This window comes from Furipterus horrens, unplaced genomic scaffold, assembly GCF_987537825.1.
Source record: "Furipterus horrens unplaced genomic scaffold, mFurHor1.1.pri manual_scaffold_10, whole genome shotgun sequence".
Lineage (NCBI taxonomy): Eukaryota > Metazoa > Chordata > Mammalia > Chiroptera > Furipteridae > Furipterus > Furipterus horrens.
This window is the reverse complement of record NW_028327180.1, coordinates 13356533-13382442: the sequence shown is the minus strand read 5'-3', so window position 1 is coordinate 13382442 and position 25910 is coordinate 13356533. Positions and strand designations below refer to the sequence as shown.

The 25910-nt window shown below is 40.8% G+C and overlaps 1 protein-coding gene across 2 annotated transcripts; it reads left to right on the top strand.

The window, feature by feature from the left end:
* The first annotated feature begins 1740 nt into the window (after positions 1 to 1740).
* Positions 1741 to 25640, top strand: GYPA (glycophorin A (MNS blood group)). 2 transcript variants are annotated; one of them, XM_090288599.1, is made up of 7 exons: positions 1741 to 1796; positions 8282 to 8347; positions 16485 to 16577; positions 18351 to 18389; positions 20226 to 20311; positions 21132 to 21210; positions 24387 to 25640. In XM_090288599.1, the coding sequence occupies exons 1-7, from the start codon at positions 1760 to 1762 to the stop codon at positions 24392 to 24394; spliced, it is 408 nt and encodes a 135-aa protein (XP_090144725.1). In that variant the 5' UTR covers positions 1741 to 1759; the 3' UTR covers positions 24395 to 25640. The 2 variants fall into 2 exon arrangements, with proteins under 2 accessions (XP_090144725.1, XP_090144726.1); XM_090288600.1 differs by lacking the exon at positions 16485 to 16577.
* The last annotated feature ends 270 nt before the right edge of the window (positions 25641 to 25910 follow it).

Here is a 25910-nt window from a genome sequence, read left to right as displayed (position 1 = left end):
GGGAAGTGAGGGAGGGCTTCCTGGAGGAAGTGTTATTAAATTGAGACTCTAAGCAGAATGGAAGTAGGCTGTGTAAGAAGAGAATAAACCTGTTTCAAACAGAGGTAACACAGCCCAGAAGAAAAATAAATAAATATAGAATCAAATAGGGTTTTGTTTTTGTACAGTATATGCAGTTTTGGACCTTGCTGCTTTTCATTTACTTATTTTATCCTGAGTTTCCATACCATTAACTATTCTTGAAAACATGATTTTAATAGCTGCCTAATAGTCCATTGGGAGGATAGTGACTGATCGGTTTCCTTATTTTCAAAGGGAAATAGCATTTTTAAGGCTCATGCTAATTGCTCTCACCTTATCAATACAAAATCATTCTTTATTAATTATACTAATACCCACAAAATCTCCTTCATTTGGTTGTCTGTTGAGAACAATTTCTGCAACCCAACCTGATATCCACCCACAACAATGTGACTGGATTTAATGAAGGTACTGGTTTATGAAATATTGGTTCAATTTAACTATTTGTAAATGTTGCTTCGTTGTTCTGCATGAATTCTCAGGGCCTTAAGAGGGGTTCAAGGATTCTGAGGCTTTAAGACCCTTGCACCATCCCTCAGAGTCCCTCTCTGTGTCCCTCAGTTTTAATCCTCCCCCAAGTCTGCACCTCAGCTCCCACCCCCCCCTCAATCTCAGCACTGCCCCCCCCCCAGGATGTCAGCTAATATTTATCTCCATCTTTTCCCCAGTACGAGGTTTTTCTCTGTGACTCAATTTTCTGAAGTTGCAAACATCATTTCATAATTTTTTTAAAACCCCATTTTTGGGTAAAAATGTAAATATGATATATTTGACCACTTTCACAAACAAACACTCTTACAGGAAGTAGGGAAATTTAGGTGGAGTATCCAATCCCCTTCTTTTGAGCTGTTTCAGGTCTACTTCACGTTGCTTTTGTTCTGTCTGCCTTTAAACTTGATCTTCCTCAGATTGCCCTCCCCCTCATTTCAACCCGCTTTACAGCAAGGGCTTTGGTTTGTCTGTTTGTTTTTGTTTTTGAGCGTTCATATTTATCATCTTGCCATGAACTTATGCTTGTTCAGTGGAACACGTTCTAGAGAGAAACGCTCGCTGGTTGGGCGGTTGTTCAGCTCAAACTCTGTTTTGAATTCGAGATTTTTATGTCTCCTGCATTCTTACCCTGCTGTGTGGCTTTGTCATGAGTTTGAGAGCTTTTTTCAAACCTCAGAGCACCCATATGGTCACTGACATTCTCAAATTCATTTATTCCACATGTAAGAAGCCAGTTTCATCCTGGCACTCAAGAACCTCCACATTAAAAATGGAAGGTTCCTAAATCCCTGACCGCCACCGCGGCCTGGCTCCCACCCTGGCCTCAGGCCTTCTCAGTCCCATTCTTGTCTGTCCGACTGGTAGCCCCTGACTGCTATTATTCTACCTGGCAATGCCCACCGAATTTATGCAAAGAAAAATGAACAAGCAGCAGCCAGTTCCTTGAAGTGGAGCTTTTACTTAATACTTTCATAATCGCAGTTAAGCAGATATCTATGTATCTGTATTGACAGGCTTTTAACAACTTGGCATAATTTAAAATGCCCCCGGGCCTATCAAATGGTGCCGGCGGCCTCGGACAGGTGGGCCTGAGAGATAAGGGCTCGAGTGCTGGCCGCAGGCACGCTGACTCTCCCCGCTGCTGCTTTTCTTGCAGGGACCTTGGGAGCCGGCTCATGACCCCAGGATGTACAAAAACATAGCAATTGGATTACTATTGTCAAGTAAGTGAAAAAAAAATTTTTTTAGCCTAGTGCCATTATGTTGGATATGAGATTATAGATTAATCCATAAACGATCACGTTTTGGTTCAGTCTTATTTCAGTGAATAAAGGAGTGAGTAGGATCTCAGATCCCAGTCTGCTGAGTGGCTTTTACTGGGACTCAGCCATCAGGGTGGAGGAATTGGTGTGAGGGAGGCAGTCAGTGTGGTTGGAGCAGAGGTTGCCAGCATGAGAAGCATGCTTTAATTCTAAGCCTTGCTAAAATTAAAAAAATTTTAATAAGTATTATGAAAACTCTATCTGCGTGAATAAATTTGTTGCTTTGTTGGTGTTTTCGTGGGGTTAACTTCTAAATGAAAGAGTCATTAATGAAGATGAAGTTGGATACACAGGCCTCAGTTTTTTAGAAGTTTTCCAAGAAATTATAGTGTCCGCTTTCTCCTCTCAGAAAGGTACAGGCCACAGGCATGAACTCTGAGGTCACAGGGGGCACGTTTATCTCTCTGTGGGTCCATTACCGAGGTGGGAGGTGGGAAAAAGCAAACGCGGCTTCCTTGGTTACGTGTTCTGTGGTTTGGGGACACATCTAAATCAATTCATTAACCTAAAGAAATAATGTAGGGGTATTCTTAAATTGTATTAAGTTATAATTCTTTTTGGCTTCTTCCCGAGAATGTTATAGTGATCATCTTCTCGAAATGCATGTTTATGTGTTGGAAATGCTAGTGCCCAGTGCATAGACGAGGCGAGGCAGCCGTCTGAAATGTATCAGGCCCATCAGACATTGCTCCTACTCAGGTCAGAGCAAGTATGGGGCATCCCCTGGGCAGTCTGTAGGAGGCCGGGAAGAGAGCTGGCATTGGCTAAGGTCCCTTGGGGGATAACACGGTGTGACCGTTAAAGTGTCAGCATGAGGGAATTGTATTCAAATCTGGCTGCACTTCTGAAAAGTTGGGGCACAACAAAATCAAATTATTTACCTCTCTGCCTCAACATTCTCATCTAATGTAGACAGTGTTGGTACCTGCTTCACAGCGATCACATGAGGACCAAACAAAGCAATTAATGCAATGTACTTCTCCCAGTGTCTAGCACATAATGAAGTACTAAGTAAGTATTTAGCAATGATAATACTTATAGACTAGGGAACAATCCTGGGTATGTAATGACGATTTCTGACAAGAGGGAAATTACAGGAAAACAGAAGACTAACAAAGCTGCTCCTAATTTTTTTAAGTAGCAAAGTATGAAAACATTTAGCTTGAAAAAAACAAATGGAGGGAATATGGTGTATTATTTAAATATATTCAGCTATTTGGGGAGTTTTACACAGAAGAGAGAAGAGGTCTTTGTGCCGCCTCAGAGGGCAGAGTAGAGTAACTCAGTCAAAGCAGATGCTACTCTTCTCTTTGAGAGAGGCACAATATTTGCAAAAGCTTTTGTGTCTCTGAGGATTCCTGGAGAAGAAATAAACTCTTCCCGTCTACAACTGCTCGAGCAGAGAGGGAACGAATGTCTTAAGTTACACTTCCAGAGGACTCTGAACACTCCCTCTGAAGAAAGCCTCTCGATGTGACTGCTTTGCAGAATCATGGCCAGGTGTGGGGAGAGGTTTCCCCCCTTTACTCTTTAGTGGAAGAGGGGAATCTGGGCAACGTGAGGGAGGTTAAACCTCGTTGGCTGGGGAAAAAGAAGTGATGGTTTGGCTTTCTACAGCAATCTTAAGGCTAAAGCCAGTATTTCTCACCTCAGATGTCACCGCCACGTGGGAAGTAAGTTTTTTTGCAAATAATTTCCTTTCCAATCATTCACGCATTTGTCCACTCAGTAATTCTATGCCAAGGGACCAACACTGAGGCCTGAGCTGTGAGATGAATGAGCTCCTGGGTCGGGGCGGGGGGTGGGTGGTGGGGAGGTGCGGACACTGGAGGGGAACAGACATTAGACAAAACCAGGGAACTATTAAAATAACTGGCAGTGAAAAACAAGACAAAGAACATCCACCCAGGTAAGGTAAGAGACATAGCGCAAAAGCTGCTTTAGAAATGGGCAGCAGGACGCTTTTCTCCAGTAGGTGACGTTTATGCCGAGAGCTGAACAGTGAGGAAAGGCCACTCTTGCCAACTCTGGGGAAGGGCGCTGAAGGCTGGAGACAAGTGCCCACACCTACCACTCTCTTCAGCTTGGTGGGAACTGGGTGTCTAAGAAGTGGGCATCCATCATGAATTCCTATGAAGAAGGAGCCCTAAGAGAGGGAGAGAATGATGGTACCTCAGAATTAACTTACACTGATTCTAAATTGCAAAACTGAATGTAACATACTTGTGCTAAAATTTCTTTTTACTTTGGTTTCTAGAGGATTATTGAAAATATCTATGAACCTATTTGGGGAGCACATTTTAAGTAATTTCCCCAACGTGTCATTATAGGTTATGTTTCTATATCAGTTGTCACCACTGAATCTACAACACGCAGCTACAGTCTTGGGACAACAGGTAAGTTACCAGAAAATCAAGTAGGTAATAGATTCCCAGCCATCATGATCATATCCATATATTTAATAAGAACCTATCTGTGTAGTTTTCTGAGATAAATGAACTAAACTAAAACTAAAGCAAAAAATAAAAAAAAGAAACCTGAAAAGACACATCCTAGAGCTACCTCTGTGTGGGGGAATTCTGGGTAACTTTTTATTCTTCTTTTTAATACTTTCTAAATTTTATGCAAAAAGAATCATAATGTGTAATCAGAAAAAGGTTTTGAAAATTTTTTTACAAGTGAACTGAACAAAAAGACAATCTCTGCTTTCTAAGAGGCCTCTTTCGTTAAGCAATGTCAACAGATATGAATGGAGGAAAAGCAAAATAGCAGCCTTCATTTCGTTGTGGTTCAGCACTACTCAAACTCGGTTATGACGTATGCTGGGGTCTGGTAGAGAAAAGGGCAACAATTGATGGTGAGCGTATGATAGCCCATCATTAATGATGTTCTGCTTTTGGATGTGGCTTATTCCTGTTATGAGACACTTGTCCCAACTGCCATTCTCCCGTAGCTCAGAGGATCAGAAAGGAGACTTCTATCACATCATGGGAGGCAGGCAGTGTTTGGGCCCATGTCTGTCTCAGAAAAGTAAGCAAGCTCAAAAACAACGCAAGCCCCAAATCACAGAGCATTGTAGCTCTTCTCTAGTCCCCTAGCGGCTGGCCAACAACACCCAGTGCCCAGAGCAGGAGGAGGCACCTGCCCCTGGCGGCCAGGAGGAGCTGGTGTCCTTGATAGGCTAGGCCGGACTCCAACTCAGCAGTTTTGAAGATCCAAAGCAAAAGGTCTTGCTTTCTCTCCACTGAGGAGTGCCTAAGCCTACGGAGGTGTTCTTAAATTTACTCAGTTAATTAGGTAGAACAAGAAAAACAAAGGATGTGGACTCATGGAGGAGAAGTTTCAATCCCTGGTAGTAAATGAGGAAGAAGTCTAGTTCAAGGTTTTCTGCTGAACGGTTTCTTCCAGTCCAGTCTGAAAAGGAGACCTCTTTATGGACCATGTTTGGCCTTTGTATAATACTCAACTTCCTGTCACCGTAACTGCTGAATATCCCTCAACGGTGTCCATTCCAATTGCAGATTTTCCACCTTATCTTTGCCCCACCTCTGACCTTGGGTAATGTGAACCCAGTGCTACAAACATTTATCCAGTAGTAGAGGAAAGGAGTTCTACACTTAGGAAAAAAAAAACACACTTAAAGAGAGCAGCTGGCATGTGCCTCGTTTTCACAGCTTCATTAAGAAAAAAATGAGAATTTGATGATGTTAATCGTTCTTACCAAATACTTTCTATGTGCCAGGCACAGTGCTAAGCCCTTTACATAGATTATTTCACTTTATCCTGACGGTATCAACATGGAGTAGGTATTATCCCCATTGCACAGTCAGCAAAACAGGTTCAAAAGGTTTTAAAAACTGGTCCAAAGTCATGCAGTCAGTGAGCTGGGAAGCTGGAGGCTGACCCAGGGGGTTTGACTGGGGAGTCCTCCCCTGACCCAGCATTCCCTACTTCCCTCCCAGGAGAGGATAACAATCCATTCCCCAGTCCGCTCTCCAGAAATCAGCACTCTTCAGGGCTGTATCATTTGAAAGTAAATTACGGACATCATGACACGTTATCCGTAAATATTTTAACATGCATCCCCTAAATGGACATTCTCCTAAATGACCACAATTTTCCCAACATCTAACAATACTAATAATCATCTCATTTAGTAAAAATGTGCCTCTCGATACAGATCTCAAAAACATCTTGTCAGGCTATTCATCCATGTCACATCAAAATGAGTGTATGGGAATGTCAAGACACGTGATCAGGTTCATCCTTATTCACTACCCAGGAGAGGTGAACATCAATCGCTTGTGACTGTGAGGCAGACTGTGTGTTCATTCTGTGCTTTCTCGATCTAGCATAATTGGAGAAGACTGTGACTGTAGTTCTGCTGTTGTTTCTTTTGCTTTCTGTTTCTTGTTATATTATTGGGATATAAGTGTTCATATTTACTTAAGAATCATTGTGGAATATGTCCTCTAACAATATAAATTACTCTCCTATATCCTTTTTCATGTTTGTGCCTTAATTCTACTTCGTGTAATATTCAAAATGTAATTTCTGTTTTTATTTATTTTCATTTGTCTATGTCTTTGTCCTTTTTAACATATTTTGCTTTCTTTTGTTTTATCTGAGTTCCTTGTAACCTACAGTATATACCACTGGGTTTTAATTGTTCTTTTCCTGTCTATTTTGACTCAATCTAAAAGTTTATGTGTTTTAACATAGAATTTAATCCATAGAAATGTATGAATTTACAGCTAAAACTTAGTATTTTTTATCTTTACCCTGTATGTCATTAAATCACTTATTTCTGACCTTTTGATATATACGTTATAGTTTATATGCCTTTATCCTCTTATGTTTGAGGGTATACAGACACTTGCAATCATGCCACTGATTAACTTTATGTTCTCAAAAGCATTCTCTCTCAGAACTCCAAACCATTTTAATGACCCAGCACACTCAGAAACTGTAACTGCTTTCACGAACCCTGTACAGGCCAGAGAAGGTTGTTCTAGGCTGGATACAATTAGCCAACAATTCGTGGGCGTCTTGAATGGATTTCAGTCCTGTCACGGGCTATTGATTCCCCCGCCCGCTGGAGGCCAGGTACTCAGAGAAGGTGTAACCAGGTGTGTCAATCTCAATATATAGTCAAGTGTGATAAAGGCATGGAGAATGCACACTGCCACTCACTGCACACGGAGACACACACATGGACACACATGCCTATGACACAACATTCCACGAAATAGTAACTCCACTATGCGTGGAGCACATCGATGTGCTCTCTTTGATTTCATACAACTTAATTTCCTAACGCCAGTCACAGCCCAGTGGACTGCTTTCCTGACCCTTGAACACAGGGATTCACTCTCTTGCCTGCATCTTGGAATCACCGGAGGGGCTCGGAAAGGTCAGGTGCCCACGCTCCACGTCCAGAGAGTCTGATCACACGAATGCCCTGGCCAGCAGCCTGTAGCCTGGGGCCAAATCCAGGCCACCGCCTGGTTTTGTACAGCCTGCAAGCTAAGAACGGCTTTTGCATTTTTAAGTGCTTTTTAAAAATCAAAAGAAGAATATTCTGTGGGATGTGAACATTATATGAAATTTAAAATTTAATGTCCGTAAATAATGACTAAAACACAGCCACATTCGTTTAGGCTTTGGTTTACCTCCTGGTTTTGCTTTCTCCAGCAATCTAAAGGCTAAAGCCAGTATTTCTCACCGCCACGTGGGAAGTAAGTTTTTTTGCAAATAATTTCCTTTCCAATCATTCACGCATTTGTCCACTCAGTAATTCTATGCCAAGGGACCAACACTGAGGCCAGAGCTGTGAGACGAATGAGCTCCTGGGTCAGGGGGAGTGGGTGGTGGGGAGGTGCGGACACTGGAGGGCAACAGACATTAGACAAAACCAGGGAACTATTAAAATAACTGGCAGTGAAAAACGAGACAGAGAACATCTACCCAGGTAAGGTAAGAGACATAGTGCAGAAGCTGCTTTAGAAACGGGCAGCAGGACGCTTTTCTCTAGTAGGTGACGTTTATGCCGAGAGCTGAACAGTGAGGAAAGGCCACTCTTGCCAACTCTGGGGAAGGGCGCTGAAGGCTGGAGACAAGTGCCCACACCTACCACTCTCTTCAGCTTGGTGTAAACTGGGTGTCTAAGAAGTGGGCATCCATCATGAATTCCTATGAAGAAGGAGCCCTAAGAGAGGGAGAGAATGATGGTACCTCAGAATTAACTTACACTGATTCTAAATTGCAAAATTGAATGTAACATACTTGTGCTAAATTTCTTTTTGGTTTCTAGAGGATTATTGAAAATATCTATGAACCTATTTGGGGAGCACATTTTAAGTAATTTCCCCAATGTGTCATTGTAGGTTATATTGGTAAAGCAACTGCCATGAGTCCACATGTAATGACCGTACCTGATCATGAATCAATAGGTAAGTTACCATCAAAGCAAGCAGGTAATATATTTCAAGCCATCATGATCACATCCATATATTTAATAAGTACCTGTCTATATACTTTTCTGTGATAAATGAACTAAATTAAACTAAAGCAAAAAAAAAAAAAAAACCCTGAAAAGACACATTCCAGGCCTATCTCTGGGTTGGGGATTATGGGTAACTTTTTATTTTTCTTTTTAATACTCCCTAAATTTTCTGCAAAGAGAATCATAACTTGTAATCAGGGGAAGTTAAAAAAAATTTGTTTACAGGTGAACTGAACAAAAAGACAATCTCTGCTTTCTAAGAGGCCTCTTTCGTTAAGCAATGTCAACAGATATGAATGGAGGAAAAGCAAAATAGCAGCCTTCATTTCGTTGTGGTTCAGCACTACTCAAACTCGCTTATGACGTATGCTGGGGTCTGGTAGAGAAAAGAGCAACAGTTGATGGTGAGCGTATGATACCTCACCATTAATGATGTTCTGCTTTTGGATGTGGCTTATTCCTGTTATGAGACACTTGTCCCAACTGCCATTCTCCCGTAGCTCAGAGGATCAGAAAGGAGACTTCTATCACATCATGGGAGGCAGGCAGTGTTTGGGCCCATGTCTGTCTCAGAAAAGTAAACAAGCTCAAAAACAACGCAAGCCCCAAATCACAGAGCATTGTAGCTCTTCTCTAGTCCCCTAGCGGCTGGCCAACACCCAGTGCCCAGAGCAGGAGGAGGCGCCTGCCCCTGGCGGCCAGGAGGAGCTGGTGTCCTTGATATGCTAGGCCGGACTCCAACTCAGCCGTTTTGAAGATCCAAAGCAAAAGGTCTTGCTTTCTCTCCACTGAGGAGTGCCTAAGCCTACGGAGGTGTTCTTAAATTTACTCAGTTAATTAGGTAGAACAAGAAAAACAAAGAATATGGACTCATGGAGGAGAAGTTTCGATCCCTGGTAGTAAATGAGGAAGAAGTCTAGTTCAAGGTTTTCTGCTGAACGGTTTCTTCCAGTCCAGTCTGAAAAGGAGACCTCTTTATGGACCATGTTTGGCCTTTGTATAATACTCAACTTCCTGTCACCGTAACTGCTGAATATCCCTCAACAGTGTCCATTCCAATTGCAGATTTTCCACCTTATCTTTGCCCCACCTCTGACCTTAGGTAATGTGAACCCAGTGCTACAAACATTTATCCAGTAGTAGAGGAAAGGAGTTCTACACTTAGGAAAAAAAAACACACTTAAAGAGAGCAACTGGCATGTGCCTCGTTTTCACAGCTTCATTAAGAAAAAAATGAGAATTTGATGATGTTAATCGTTCTTACCAAATACTTTCTATGTGCCAGGCACAGTGCTAAGCCCTTTACATAGATTATTTCACTTTATCCTGACGGTATCAACATGGAGTAGGTATTATCCCCATTACACAGACAGAAAAACAGGTTCAAAAGGTTTTAAAAACTGGTCCAAAGTCATGCAGTCAGTGAGCCGGGAAGCTGGAGGCTGACCCAGGGGGTTTGACTGGGGAGTCCTCCCCTGACCCAGCATTCCCTACTTCCCTCCCAGGAGAGGATAACAATCCATTCCCCACTCTGCTCTCCAGAAATCAGCACTATTGACATTCTTGTGCAGATCTTTCAAAATTTTTTTCCAGGTATTTTCTAAGTATGTACTTTAAATTTACTTTGTGTAATATTCTGAAACCCACCTTTTTCTTACTCAAAGAGCATTTTTGTCCGTATTAGTAAACACGCTTTTAAAACATTTTAATGGCTTCCTAATATGACATTTGAGGCATAAACTGTAGTTTACGTAACCTCTGCCATGCTTTTGAACATTTAGGTTGTTTCTACTCTATATTATGTCAAACATGCTAGGACAGACATCCTTATAAACATGTAGTTCCATGTTAGAGTATGTACATTTTAAATGTTTTGATAAATTTTGCCAAATTTGCTCTCTCATAAGTTATACGGATGTACATACATATCAATTAACTTTGAGAGTATCTGCTGCTGTACCCTCTTGCCAAATTTTGTGCCAAAACTCTTTTTATCCTTGACAAAAGGATAGGTGATTGCTAGTGAATGTCAACCATTTTTCTAGGTTATTTTCTAACAGCCTTACTACAATGTAATTCTCATGCAGTGGGATTCACTCATTTCATGTGGAGGATTCAGGGCAGGGATTAGGTTGAGGCAAGGGAGAAACCTGCCTGAGCCCCCAAATGTAAGGAGCGGCTCGAACCTCAGTCCACATGATAAGCATTTTAATGCAATATTTTTTAAACTCAAAATTAATTAAAAAAAAATCAATAGCGAATAAAATATCAAAACTTTAAGTACAGTTAGGATCCATGAGAGTCAAGATTGGGGTGATGAGAAAGACGTGAGTAGCCTTTTGGGGGGCCCAACTGACCCCCGCAGCATTGGCCAGGGCTTCTCCTCTTCACTGGACCCTGGACTCAGTTCCCCTAGTTCTGTGAGACCAGCAAAGCTCTGACTAACTTGAAAGCCTTTCAGGCCCCACTTGCAACAGACAAATGTCTCCAGAGCAAAGCCAGTGACCAATGGCAACTCACTATTGCACACGTCCCTTCCCCACCTCAAGTGCCTGCTGTCCTGGCAGTCCCCACCCCTCCCCCTTGCTTTGGATTTGCTCAGCTTTTCTACTTGTTCTGAGCAGGAGGCTTGGTCTGCAATAAGCCAATCGCCAGTCCTTAATTCAATAGTTGTAACTGATTTACTATATTTGCTTCATCTCTAAGTGTGTAAATATATATGCTTTTCTTGCATCATTTGAAAGTAAATTACAGACATAACAGTTTGTCCTTAAATATATTAACATGCATCTCCTAAATGGACATTCTCCTAAATGACCACAATTTTCCCAACATCTAACAATACTAATAATCATCTCATTTAGTAAAAATGTGCCTCTCGATACAGATCTCAAAAATATCTTGTCAGGCTATCCATCCATGTCACATCAAAATGAGTGTATAGGAATGTCAAGACACGTGATCAGGTTCATCCTTATTTACTCCCCAGGAGAGGTGAACATCAATCGCTTGTGACTGTGAGGCAGACTGTGTGTTCATTCTGTGCTTTCTCGATCTAGCATAATTGGAGCAGACTGTTACATTTCCTCACTGCTACTGTAGTTCTGCTGTTGTTTCTTTTGCTTTCTGTTTCTTGTTATATTATTGGGATATAAGTGTTCATATTTACTTAAGAATCACTGTGGAATATGTCCTCTAACAATATAAATTACTCTCCTATATCCTTTTTCATGTTTGTGCCTTAATTCTACTTCGTGTAATATTAAAATTGTAATTTCTGTTTTTATTTATTTTCATTTGTCTATGTCTTTGTCCTTTTTAACACATTTTGCTTTCTTTTGTTTTATCTGAGTTCCTTGTAACCTACAGTATATACCACTGGGTTTTAATTGTTCTTTTCCTGTCTATTTTGACTCAATCTAAAGGTTTATGTGTTTTAACATAGCATTTAATCCATAGAAATGTATGAATTTACAACTAAAACTTAGCATTTTTTATCTTTACCCTGTACGTCATTAAATCACTTATTTCTGACCTTTTGATATATACGTTATAGTTTATATGCCTTTATCCTCTTATGTTTGAGGGTATACATACACTTGCAATCATGCCACTGATTAACTTTATGTTCTCAAAAGCATTCTCTCTCAGAACTCCAAACCATTTTAATGACCCAGCACACTCAGAAACTGTAACTGCTTTCACGAACCCTGTACAGGCCAGAGAAGGTTGTTCTAGGCTGGATACAATTAGCCAACAATTCGTGGGCGTCTTGAATGGATTTCAGTCCTGTCACGGGCTATTGATCCCCCCGCCCGCTGGAGGCCAGGTACTCAGAGAAGGTGTAACCAGGTGTGTCAATCTCAATATATAGTCAAGTGTGATAAAGGCATGGAGAATGCACACTGCCACTCACTGCACACGGAGACACACACATGGACACACATGCCTATGACACAACATTCCACGAAATAGTAACTCCACTATGCGTGGAGCACATCGATGTGCTCTCTTTGACTTCATACAACTTAATTTCCTAATGCCAGTCACAGCCCAGTGGACTGCTTTCCTGACCCTTGAACACAGGGATTCACTCTCTTGCCTGCATCTTGGAATCACCGGAGGGGCTCGGAAAGGTCAGGTGCCCACGCTCCACGTCCAGAGAGTCTGATCACACGAATGCCCTGGCCAGCAGCCTATAGCCTGGGGCCGAATCCAGGCCACCGCCTGGTTTTGTACAGCCTGCAAGCTAAGAACGGCTTTTGCATTTTTAAGTGCTTTTTAAAAATCAAAAGAAGAATATTCTGTGGGATGTGAACATTATATGAAATTTAAAATTTAATGTCCGTAAATAATGACTAAAACACAGCCACATTCACTTAGGCTTCGGTTTACCGCTTGCCTACAGTTGCTTTTGCCCTGTAACGGCAGAGTTCAAGTTGTAATAGAGATCGCCTTTATGACCCACCAGGCCAAAAAATATTTATTCTTTATCCCTTTACAGAAAAAGTTTAGCAACACTTGCCCTAAGGGCGCCCTACCTGCAACTTGAAAACTTGTTTTTAGACTGAGGATTTTTAAGCTAAATTCCTTAGCAATTTCTTGAAGCTGCTCCCAGGTAGCTATGGGTTCAGGATTCAAGCCTCCAGGCCTGTCCGCCCACTCTTTCTGTCTCACACACTGAGGAGCCGCCCCAGACTGAAGTCCAGTGTGGGGGAGAGGAGGTTTTCTATGTCAAACCACAAGAAATACCAGCATTTGATATGGCACATGTGAAGGTTATTATTTCTCAAGCATGTCAGGCTCCTATCCAATGGTTTTCTAAAACTGTTCTAGTTCTAGACAAAGGTGACATAAGAGCCTTGGATTGGACACCTGACCCACTAATTGTACCCATTACCAGGCTGTGCCTTCCTGTAAGAGCTTCTGACTCGAGAGTTCAAACAAAATTTTCAACACATGAGGCTCAAATGTTATCACACCAAAGAACACATTAGAAAGTTCAGTTATTTTAAGTTGTAATTGGCTACTGCAGCTTAATAAAACGTTTCAGAAATGACAAATGAATGACAACGGACAGAAGGACATATGATTATATTGTTACAACTTGCCCCAGACTGAGTCATTCAAGTCTTTGGTTCAAAAGCAAAACTGAATGTGTCCCTTAAAATATTGCTTCATGGCAATGGCCTTCTCCAAACTTCACCTAGAAGAAACAAGATCTCTATTTATACCTGCTTTCCATATAAAACAGGATGGTTTAGCAGAAAAAAATTTTGATTGGCAATCAGAAGATGTGAGTTTTTGTCCCTATTTTACCATATGTCAGCTGTGCAGAACTTCCAAGAATAAATGTATCTATCCGTTTTCATGGTTATCACAAAGCCCCAAACAGTAACACTTAGAACTAACCTAGTGTTCTGACTTGGAAACTATTTAAGGCATTTTACAGACAGGGTAAGAGTTTGCTTTTGCAAGATAAGAGGTCCAGCAATGGCCTGTCAGGAGGGAACCAAAACCAAGCCAGCAGCCGCATGAGCTGACGTTATCACTTCGTGCCATGAGCCCAGCTGCTGGCAGCTGGGGCAGGGAGCAAACCTGCAGGGGACTCGTCCAACATTGCCTTGTGCCATTATTCAGTCTCCTAATGCTCCACATTAGCAGTGTCCACTGTTGGGAGAAGCCACGTGGTTTCAGGGACAGAACACAAAGCAGAATGCTAGGAGGCCGGACTTCTCTTCCCAGTTGTATCCCTATCAGTGCGCTGGACCCATGGCTCGACCCACCTCCTTGGCACAAGGGGAGCAGTGAAAGGGCCCTCGCCCACTCCCACCCCCAACACACAGACGTCTGGAGTGTTCCTAGCACGTGAGAGGTCCAGGCAGCGAAGATAAGGGACAAAAGAGGTTTGGCACAATTCACGTGTTACGCAAGTGTAAACCGTGAGATCAGACAACCATGCAGATTTGGAATATTTCATATTCTGGATGATATATTTGTTCATTCATTCGTTTGTTCATTCCACCCTTCCTAAACCTAAAATTATGGCATTCAGTTCAGGTCATGAATATATATTTTGCACAAAGCATCACAGCAAATGCCATTTCGGTGTCTAAGGAACGAACAAAAAGTTTAAACTAGGAATGTTTAAATTCCTTGCCAAACCTACCCCTCTATCTTATTTTGTACTAGTGTTCCATGTGAACACTCAGCCTTGTCAGTCTGGGAGATCAGCTGTCCCTGGCCTCCTTGCTCCCTACTTTAGCCCACGCTCTTTCAATACCGTCATTGCCCCTTCTCCGCATTTGCCTCTTAAAACTCCACTCGGCTTTCAAGGTTCAGCCAGCGCTTCATTGCCAGTAGGCACGGGGAAAGTTTTTCAGAGCCCAGAGCAGCTAAGGAAGTATGCAGTACTGATCCAAATTCTATCACTGCTGGGCACCCAGAGGCTGGGTACGCCTTCCGTAATCCCTCCAGGTCAATATACTTCTCTAGCAGAAAGAAGTGGCATTTTTGAGGTATAGTCTGGATGTGTTCCTGATAGAGAGGTGGAGGGTGTAAGAAAGTGACGTGCATGGCAATAGTGCTAGATCAGAACCGTTTCTCTTAGTGGCCCGAGAACACCCGGGGCTAAGAGATGGCATGTGAGTAGCACAGAAAATTGGTGTGGAAAATTCATCGAAATAAAAACTACCTGATTATTACTAAAATTCTAGCCCTTAGGATGTCTGGGAATCTTGAGAGATTTACTTATCTTGTCTTGTGTACAATGCACCCCAGTGTTCGCCAATTAATAAGCTAAAACATCAAAGAAATCTTGTTGACAAGATCTCAGCCAGGCAGGGAGAGCTGGGAGATGGAGACAATAGTGGGAGCCGGCAGAATTCGATCTCTGTGTCTGTCCTTGCTGCTGTACTAACCCGGGCTCCTCATTTAATTCTGATATCAAATTTCTTATCTATGCAGTAAGGAAGTTGGAGTAAATGTTCCAAGTAACCTTGTAATGTAAGACTACATTCTAAATTAAAAAGAACAATATTTAAATTGACCTTTAATCGGGAAACAGTTCAGACAGACTTGTTGATTTAGCTACAGAAAGCTATGGGCCCAGAGCACAGGGGAGCAAGGAAAGAAGGGAGGGAGGGAGAGAGACCCTTCTCATAATCTGGTCCCTGAGAGACTTAGGCAACCCATGGCTTTGTTCAATGGTGACAAGTCCAGTTGGGTCCTTTCTGTCAAGAAGACCTAACTAAAGAGTCTATTGGAAAAAGCCCTGTTTAAAATCCACATATTCACAAAAAATTTTACAACTTTACATAAATGGGTATGTCCACAGATGTCTAGTAGCTGATTAGGGCCTGAGAAACCTGGGAGAGCCAGATAACATGAGGGCAGTGGCTATCAAACAGAGCACCGGAACATTCTTAGGGGGGGTTTGGGGTACGTGTGTGGAATTTTAGCTTCCTTACCTTAAAATTTGAAGGTAGCATTAAGCACCCGAGGATGTACAAAGAGAGAAGAGAAGTATGGGTGAGGAACACTAGAAATGATTTACTTTCTGTGAGGCTAGAAGAAAACTGAATTTAAGAGAGTCTCTGTTGCAAAAACAAAAAACAAACAAAACAAAACAAAACCCTCCTACACACAGACCATGGTGTGGTGACAACCAGACGGGAAGGCGGGTAGAGGGAGGCAGAAGAGAGTAAATGGTGATGGAAGGAGACACGACTTGGGGTGGTGGACACACAATACAACACACAGATGATGTATTATAGAATCGTACACCTGCAATTTATATAATTAGAGTTCTATTTATATTATAATTAAATTTATATTAACCAATGTTACCCCAATACATTCAATTAAAAAAAAAAAAAAAAGAGTCTTTTTGTTTTAATGTTCACTGAGGAACCTGGGCAGTATCCGGGAGATGGAGCGAGGGAGGCACAGAACACAGTTTCCCCGAGTTACGTAAAATGCTGTGCGAATGGGAGAGACGGGCAGGCGTCTGTCTTTTGTGGTGGCTCTAGGTTCTGCTCCGTCATCTCACCCGTGGTACCTTTCTCAACTTATATTTTATGCAGGTTCTCCTGCCCCAGCAGCTCATTCTGCTAAACCGAGAGCAACAGAGCATTCAGTTACTAGAAAACCGCACATCTCAGGAAGAGAGAAAACTGGTTTGTCCATGTTTTTTAATAGTTTCCCTGGAGATATTGTTACGAAGCAATGCTATTCAATGGGGCCTGTCACTGCTAGGAAACTGTGACAAAGTCTAAGAAACAGAAGCTAATAAGTCGGCACCGTCCCTGCGCTTCTGAGGAATCCTCACTTCTAGAATATCCCACAGAAACGATACTTTAAGTTACAGAAATTCAAGCAATTTCGCCAAGTACAGAAAGGGTGCATGCAACCGGGAAAAGGTGGGCCACGGAAAGGGGGCGCGGCCGCCCCAGCAGCTGACCCTGGGGAAACCTGCCCAGGGGGCCTCCGGCCCCTTCGTTTTTAAATGCGCAGCTCACGGTATTTCTCTGAAGAGGAAGCAGGTGTGTGTAAAATCGCTTAGCTCAGAGTCTGACACAGCAGAAGTACCTACTAACCGAGAACCTCAAACCAAGCTGGGCGCAGAGATAAGGCGGCCAGGCGGCACCCACTCTCTGGTTATTGCTCTGGGAAGAAGATGACTTTCCGAGAGCAGCTTGGAAGTAGAAAGAAAGAGGGTCTTTGTGGGTGGCATTGAAGCAGGATGCTGCAGATTTAAAAGAAAGCCTCCAAGAACACTTAAGAGTGGCTACAGGATCTTTAATTAATAGAAACACCGAGACAATGTACTGAGATAAGTGGAAGCAACACATTTTAACAAAGAAGAAAATTAGGCTAAGGGCTTGGAACTAATTATCAGGCTTCCGGGTCCAATTAAACAATCACATTTTCCGAATGATTTCGATGTGAAGTCAACGTGGTGGTGTCAACCAGAATGCATTGAAGTGCCAACTACACACACACACACACACACACACACACACACACACACACACGGTGGGTCATTGTGCTACGAGTTTTCATGCATTACCCAATTGCATCCTTATAGGGACCCCAAAGAGACAGGTAGCATAGTCTTCCTTTGCTCAAGAGAATACTGAAGCCCAAAGGAATTAAGTAACTGGTCCATGTTGCCCAACTAGTAAGAGGCTGAAGCCCCATCTGCTCTATGCTGGGGCACCATACACCAAACAGCTGCCAACTGTGGCAAAGAAAGAGAAGACAAGTCCCAATTAACCTTCCTGAATAACCACTCCAGAGTGACCAAGCCTAGCCGAGTCCTTGGCCATGTGACCTGAGATAGTGCAGCATGTTACTGGTGATAATTAAATTTAAGAACATTGCGCCGTTGTAGCAATAAGAGGGCTTTGTGACATCAAACGGCATTGGGAGACAGCAGCCAAAGGAATGGGAAATGTGTCCTGACGAGGGGGAGGCTCGCTCTGGTGAAACTTGAAGGCAGCTGTGAGCTGCCCCTCTCTGGGTCGGACTGCATGCGACGTCCACATTGGGTGACAGCTCAAAGTGTCTCCTTTCTGTTCACCATTTGTACATTAAAAAAAAATTTTTTTTTAATTTTTACATTTTTTTAAAAAAATGCACTGTTTCTTACGGATATCGACAGGGGTTCTTTTAATACTTTCTCAGACTCTGCCCTTTAGTTAATGAGGTGGTTTCCTCATTTCTGACCCCCGAAAGCTTGTCAGGGATTTGAAAGTAGGTATGGGAATTATAATGGTAAGACAGTAGCGCATAAGTTTTCCCAGCTGTTGTAACTTGAACAATAGCTCCCTAAACACAGTTAAAAAAAAAAAAAAAGAAACCCACTAAATAATCTCATTCCAAAATGGTATATTTTTAGAGATGCTAACTTATGCATTCTGACTTATTTTGACATTTTGTCCTTTTAGAAACAAGATCGCAAATTGTCCACGCTTTCCCAGAACCAGGTATGTTAATATTTACATGAACTGACAATCTTTCCAGTATAAATCATGTATTGCTAGTTCCAAATGCGTAAGAAAATATAGTGTCAATTTAAAAAATAAAAGAGTATGTTATTAACTTTAATCACACAAAATTGTAAAAGCAAACAAAATACGCTCTTTTTAAAATTAAAATAGGCATCTTTTTCTTTCCTTTTTTTTTTTTCAGTCCTCACCTGAAGATTTTTTTTTTTAAATTGATCTCAGAGAAGAAGGAAGGGGGCGGGGGAACATCAGTGTGAGATGGGATAGAACTGCAACTTCTGGTATACGGGATGACACTCCAACCAACTGAGCTACCCAGCCAGGGCTCTTATTTTCTTAAACATTTTGGAAACAGCAATCCATAACTGGCTACTAATTGTTCTTTTAAGTTAGTTGGTTTAGCTTTCTTAGAGAAAAGTCTCTTAAGAGCTTATGAAACCATTAAACCTCTCTTATCCCTACAGCAAAGGAAGCAAAGAGTTTACAATCATCTTATTCATTGACCCCATATCAGGAATAAATATAGGCCATTCATGTCTCAATGCCGTTTCATTCTGGGCCCTATGTTACCACTTCGGGGCTGTCTTCCAAACCCTCTCTACCTGGGCGCTGTCATTTTCCACCTTAGCCATTTATGTGTTTATTTACTATTCTACATTCGTAAGCTTCCCTTCGCACTTGGCCTCTGCCTAAACTTCACACAAGAAAAACAAAATGGATTGTGGAACTGAATCACTATCTCATAAATTAAAGCTGAGTGGGTGGGAAGGCTGGGCAATACCAGTGGCGGACAGTTATTTTTATTTATTTATTTTTATCAGTAATGACACTTTTAAATATAAATTAGCCAAATAAATAAGCTATGTTACCTGTGTGTTTTGCCTTCCGTTAACTTCATTTGGAATCACTACAGATAAACCATGAACATATGAGAGTACTGCTAACTTAAACTTTGGTTCATTCCCATCAAGTACAAAATTTGAAAATATGTTTTTAGGGATGATATCATAGAGTACACAGAAGGGTACCATAGAAGGACCAAAAGCTTGGAATATGAGTGACTGGAATTGCTTCTGAGTAGTTGGCTCACCTACGCTAAGTCACTTAAACTCATTACACTTCTTTTCCCCATCTGTAAACAGCTTACACCCATTTCCTCTGAAACTTCTGATTCTATGATCTTTACAGTACCGCCTTCTACATCAAGACATTATTTTCTCTTGTCACTTTGAAACTATGAAACACTTTATGGTTCTTTGCGTATCAGGGTAGCACGTTCGCATAGCTGCCATCCATACTTATGCCTGTGAGGCCCCATAAAGGACGCTGGATTTCACCCTGGCTGGTGTGGCTCAGTGGATTGAGCACTGGCCTGTAAACCAAAGGGCCGCGGGTTCGATTTCTGGTCAGGCACATGCCTGGGTTGCGGGCTGGGTCCCCGGTTGGGGGCGTGCGAGAGGCAGCCAGACATTGATGTTTCTCTCCCCCTCTTTCTCCCTCACTTCCCTAGTCTCTAAGAACAAATAAGTAAAATGTTATTTTTTAAAAAGAACACTGGATTTGGAGTTGGAACCCTTGGGTCTTGCTCTGTCAGATGTGTGACCTTGAACATAAGACTTTACTATTCACAGGTTCAGTTTCTCACATGGTTCCTATTAAAACCCTAATTTTTTTAAAGATAAAAGATACATAAAAGTATATTCATGTTCTTTCTATGAAAAGGCAAAGTGTAAGTACTGATTTCACCTGTTCTGTTTTTCAATTGGTATATGGTGATTTATTTCACATGTTTGTCTGCTCTCTATTCTCTTATAGTGATAATAGTCATTATTTTTGGGGCGATGTTTGGTATCGTTTGCGCTATACTCCTTCCTGCTTACATTATTGGCAGACTGACTAAGGTGAGAATTCAGTTCTTCATTTTGCTGTAAATACTGGCGTGATCATCACTAGGAGGGTTTATTCCTCTGGGTTCAATAAAGTGACAGAGAAACAAAATGGCATAAAAATCTATCTTTTTCAACTGGACACAGAGAAGTTACTGAGTTATTCTAGTAGAAAAATAAATCTTTTGCACTTGCCCTATAAAGAAAACCCCCGAAACAGAAATCCATCCCCATTTTCCAATGACAGGCCCTCCACAGTTTTTGTCTAACTTGATTCAATATATTTTGATGGCTATAGATGAAATAGTCAAATTTATAATTATAGTATTTATTTAATTTGAGTGTGAAAAATATTTAAAATAATATGATATATTTGCATATATTTAAAGCACTTGCCCTTTTTCATTCTCAAATTTCCTGAAACAAATTTTTCAAACTTTCACCCACAAACTTTCAGGCGTGACTATTTTTTTAAATCACTAAAGCAAAGTTTAAGTCCATATGACACAGCATTTTACCTCTTAAAAAAAAATTGTCCTTTTAGCTTTTGATTATAGCAGGGAAAGATGAGAGAGTCAACGTCTGAGTTTATAACTGACCTAGCTGATAAATGAGAAGTTCTCTTGGTAGTACAAATACAAGTTTATATCCAAGTTTGTCAATATCATGAAATAATAACTTTTCAAAAAAAAAAAAAAAAAAAGAAGTCTACACAGTGAACTTTAACCAAAAGAGAACTTTAGCCAAAAAAATTTTTCATCTGAGGCCTTTTTCTTTATAGTGTCTTAAGTTGCTAAAACTGTGACATTCGTATTTTTCTGCTTTTTACTTATAGAAAAGTTCCAGTGACATACCCCTTCCACTCTCACAAGATACAGGCGCTCCGTTAAGTTCTGTGGAAACAGGACTTCCAGGTTGGTGTGACCGTTCTTTATTGCCTGTTGCCTTTTGGGAAGGGAAGTAAATTAAAGAGTTTCTTCTTCTAGCTTTGGGGAGGGTGTGCCCAAGGAGGATGCGTTTATATTCTATTTCATTAGTGCTACTTCTGTAAGATTTTCTCTTAATGTGAACATTTGTCTGCAGCGCAGTGAAATCCTCTCTTAGGCAGAACACTTATCAGTAAAGCACAAAGTTCTTCTGAGTACGTATTTTCCAAACTGGAAAGCTCTGCAAAGGAGACCCTGCAATGGGTATAGTTTAATAACCCCAGACCTGGAGCCGGACCTGGACTTGAGTCCATACTCCGACACTGGTAACCATGAGCAAGCTACTCATATGGAGATAATGATATTTAATACAAACATGATTCAATAGGGACGTAATGACTGAGCTGACCTCAGAAGGTTTCATGAGGATTAAATGAGCTATAAGAAAAGCATCTAGAATAGTTCTTGGCCAAAGTAGGCACTTGTGCCTGTTAGCTACTACCTATCGCACAGGCTCTGTTCTCAAATAACCTCCTCAGAACAACTGGCCAGTCATTTGGGCCCTAGTTTTCATTTTCTCTCCCAGCTGCTAAGTAAATACACAATGTGTGGGGCACTCTGGCTATCTTTTGTTTGTCTAGATGTTTTTTTTTAGAAAGAGAATTTTTTGCCAGCCTTAAAAAATGGGAGATTTTTGCATTTAAAAACATCCAGATGTTGGTATCCCTTACAGAAAAGAATGTAAATGTGAATGATGCTGGAGCCTCCACACCAGCATGAGAGCAATTCCCAAGAGCTGAGAGAGGCTGCTGCCTCCCGTACTCATTTAAATACCTAGTCAGTTTCCTTTTTTCATTCATTATGGCCTCTTAGATAACCTCACTAAGTTAGTATCTCGTTCCTATTAAACTTTGCCTGAAACATAAACCCAAGTCACATCTATTTAGGGAGATGTCTACCAAGAATAAGTTTCTGTGAATGGGTTTCAGTGCTCAAGCAGAAGGACCTGATTCTGCCTTCTACAGCATCGGTGGAAGGTGTTCTCATGATTATCATAAATCAGGGCAGATCCGAGGTCCGGAAAATATCCAGAATCCAGGTTTAACCCTGAACCAAGCTCCTATCTTCAAAGGACTTGCTAGGCTTCACAGACTTTGGGAATCACAAGCAAAAATAGAGATTTAAAGATCTACCAAAGCTACATTACTTGTCTATAGAAGTGGCCTTGTCACAGGGGTTCTTAAAGCAGAAGGATAATTGTTTGCATAATTACTTAGGCCTAGGAAGTTCATGCTCTGTCGAGTGAATGGCATGTACATAATTCTCAGCTTATAAAGATTATTAAAATCCTATCTACAGATACTTAACGTAAGTTTTGAGTCATGTGCCAAATTCATTTCATATACTAAGATTACCTTGTTATAGGACCTGCAGCTGGAACAAATATCTGTAAAATATTTACTTACTTTCTGCACTGTTTCAAAAAAAGTTTTCATGGCGTTTTTAAAATGGAGCAATTACCACCCAAAGCCTAATGTTTTGTTACTTAAATGTTTATATAGCCCTTCTGATACTTGTTTATTGTGGTGACAGTTAATGTGTAGCCTTTCCTTTGCCTATTTTCTCCCCATACAAGCTTAGGCCTCTCTGTAGACTAGCCCACAAAAGTTTGGGACAATTTAATCCACCAAAGTACATCAAAATATCCTTCTAAGTTTAAGTGCAACAAACATTTACCAAATGCTTACTGTGCGCTGGACACTGTACTCACATTAGATACACCAGTAGGAATCTCTGTCCTTGAGAAGCTGGGAGTCTAGTGGGAGAAACAGGTGGAATGTGGTCTTCGAAGGGAACGTGTTTTCAGGCAGCAGAGGCGATAGCATGTGAAAGAGACTGGGGCAGGTGGAAAGGCTTCTGGAGATGAAATCACCTGGGGCCAGTCTTTAAAAAAAAAAAGGGATGTTCCCAGGGCAAGGCAGTTGAGCAGCAGGAGCAAAAAAATATGGTGTATCCAAGGAATCACGGGCATGTCCCCATTAACAAGGTCACTGCTTTGGTTCTCTATTCATGTCTCAGAAGTATGTCAAGGCAGCGGGAATTCAGATGAACCAAATTTTAGGCTCATTCATTTCCCCGTCCTTGTGCACATGAAGTTAATTAAATGTGTCTTAGCAAGTCAGTGAACTGGGTTCTAAAATCTGACCCCACCTCACAGGAAACATTAGAAAACACCTAAGATCATTTTAAAATGCTTTAGTCCCCTTCTTATAGAATACTTCTCTGAAGTAATCTATAAACCAAAGGCGGTAAGAGAGTAGTGATCATGCCATCTCACCAGTAACTAGAGATGGGAGGGTATAAAGTGTGAATTGCTTTCATCTCCTGGAATTGTACATGGTTTATGCTGGGTGGGAAATGAGAATAACTGGATCCGAGTCAGCTGCCCATGGCCACGTGTGACTCCACCTGCCCATTTCTCACTGGATAAAGCTGGGGATGCCCAGTTCTTGGGAAAATGCAAATAGAAGAGAACTGTGGGAAATGCCTCGCTTCCACCTGATCAAAGGCTCTCCCCCCCGCCCCACTTTCCCACACTCTCCGGGAGAAACATCTACCCAAGCTTCCAACCGAGAAAGGTGGAGCATTGGATGTGACAGAGGAGAGCAGCCCAGTGGCCTTCTTCCACATGCTAGGCTCAGAGAGGAACTTAGCAGTGAGTGTCTGTACAGATTTCTAGTTTCTGTTCAAGAAATCAAGTTATTCCCAAGGGAGGTTACAGGTGAGGGAGCTCACCTTAACTTTTTGAAGCTACACATAGGTAATTCAACTCACTTATCACTTACTGCCTTCCCACTACGTTCTGCCCCTACACAAGTTCTGTTTATCATTTCTGTAGAAACGAGGAGCAGAGCAATTATGTTTGTTCCTTACCTAAAGCTTTTAGAATCGATTTTCTAAGAAATTCTGTATCTTTACACATAACTCTAATAAATCTAGTCCAAAAGCAAATTCCTTTCATTTTCTAATAATTATATGTAAGAACAACACTGTAAGAATATTAAGTCTGACATTTATTTTATGCATTAATTTCCTGTTGTATTTAAATATAACTATGTCTCATACTATTGTTTTATATATTTTTCTCTATAATCCTTCTACAGAAAAGTAATCAATGACAATTTACTCACCGAACCAAGTTTTGGAAGCACCAAAAGACATGAAACTTCAGTCAAGTGAAAAATTAACATGTAAATTGAACATGCTAATACATTGTATACACTCTTAAATTGTACAATTTCAGGATGAAAATTTCATCGTAATGAGCCCATGACTCAAGTCATGGAAAATGCCTCTACTCATTAATATTTCAAAAAGAACAAATATTTTCTTTCTTGCTTGCTTTTGTGTGTTAGCATAATGTTTATAGTTAATTGATTTTGAATTCTGATCCAAAGGCTTGTAATGTCATAGATGAAATCTAAATTCTCTTCTCATCCTAAACTTCTGATTCTATTTTCATTTTTTAAATAAGTTAAATCCTATCATTTCCTTCATTACTGAATAAACAAGATATGGTAATACACTAACAATGATATTTTTAGTCACAATAATAAAGTGTGTAATTGGGAATGCTTTGCATGCATGCATACATATGTATAAATACACATTTGCACATATGCATAGACACAGATATAAACATAGATATATAAAATAACACATTGATCCTTTAATGCATAAATCAATACAAACTTTTTTTCCATTAAAAAGCAGTGAAACCCTACGTATGTATAAATGGCTCATTTACAGCTGTATGACATTACAGCATTAAGTCCCCTGGGCCACTGACTGGTGCATTCACTGTGTTCCACTAGAAGTGACTCATGTAAATGGCCAGAGGATATTGAAGGAAAAAAAGAATGACTTTTCCTTGAAAAAGGAACCTAATAACTCTGTAAATGCAACAGGATGTGCAAATTGGACATGCAGGTGAATATTTTAATAGGTCACCCTTACATTCTTTTTTAGTCTTCTCAATTAAATTCTTTAATCCATCCAGCCCTAGATTTTCTTATGAATAAAGCTTTGGAAATTGGTTTAAGTACCCTAAAGGAAATTTCTAGCTATGAGACTAAGGCTTTGTACTTATACAGCTCACTCACTTACAGTGGCAGTGCAAAAGCAGTACAGAAACAAGGAAGTGCCTTCCTGTGATATTCTCTTTGCTCATTAATAGAAATCTATATGGCTTTCCCTTGTTGTGTGATAATTAAGTGAATAATACTAGGTACATATCTGGGCCTGGCAAGTTAAATCTATTTTTCAATAAATTAAAAATCTGTATCTTAATCTACTTGTATGTTCAGAGAATGTTTTTATACTAAATTGACTCTGTAAAATAAAGAATAAAAACAACACATTTCTGTTGGTATATATTTTTAAAGTAGTTGTAACAGGATTGTTGGGTTCATTTAATCCCAGGGATGACCCATACACCAAGACAGTGTACTTTTTAAAATGTACTTTTTTCAATAAAAATAAAACGTTGACCCCAGAGAGGTTGCTGAGTAATTTACAAGGCAAAAGCAATCAGAGAGTCGAGTGACTGTGCCCTGGGACCAGAGCAAGAGAATAATTAAGGAAAGAATTGCTTTAACCCCCTTAAAACTTTTCCCATTCATCTCCCT

Excerpts from the sequence above, each read along its gene's own strand:
- GYPA (XM_090288599.1), top strand. The coding sequence starts at position 1,760 with ATGTACAAAAACATAGCAATTGGATTACTATTGTCAA. Across the intron at positions 1,797-8,281 it reads AATTGGATTACTATTGTCAA|GTTATATTGGTAAAGCAACT; the intron begins GTAAGTGAAAAA and ends GTGTCATTGTAG. Across the intron at positions 20,312-21,131 it reads TTATTGGCAGACTGACTAAG|AAAAGTTCCAGTGACATACC; the intron begins GTGAGAATTCAG and ends TTTTACTTATAG.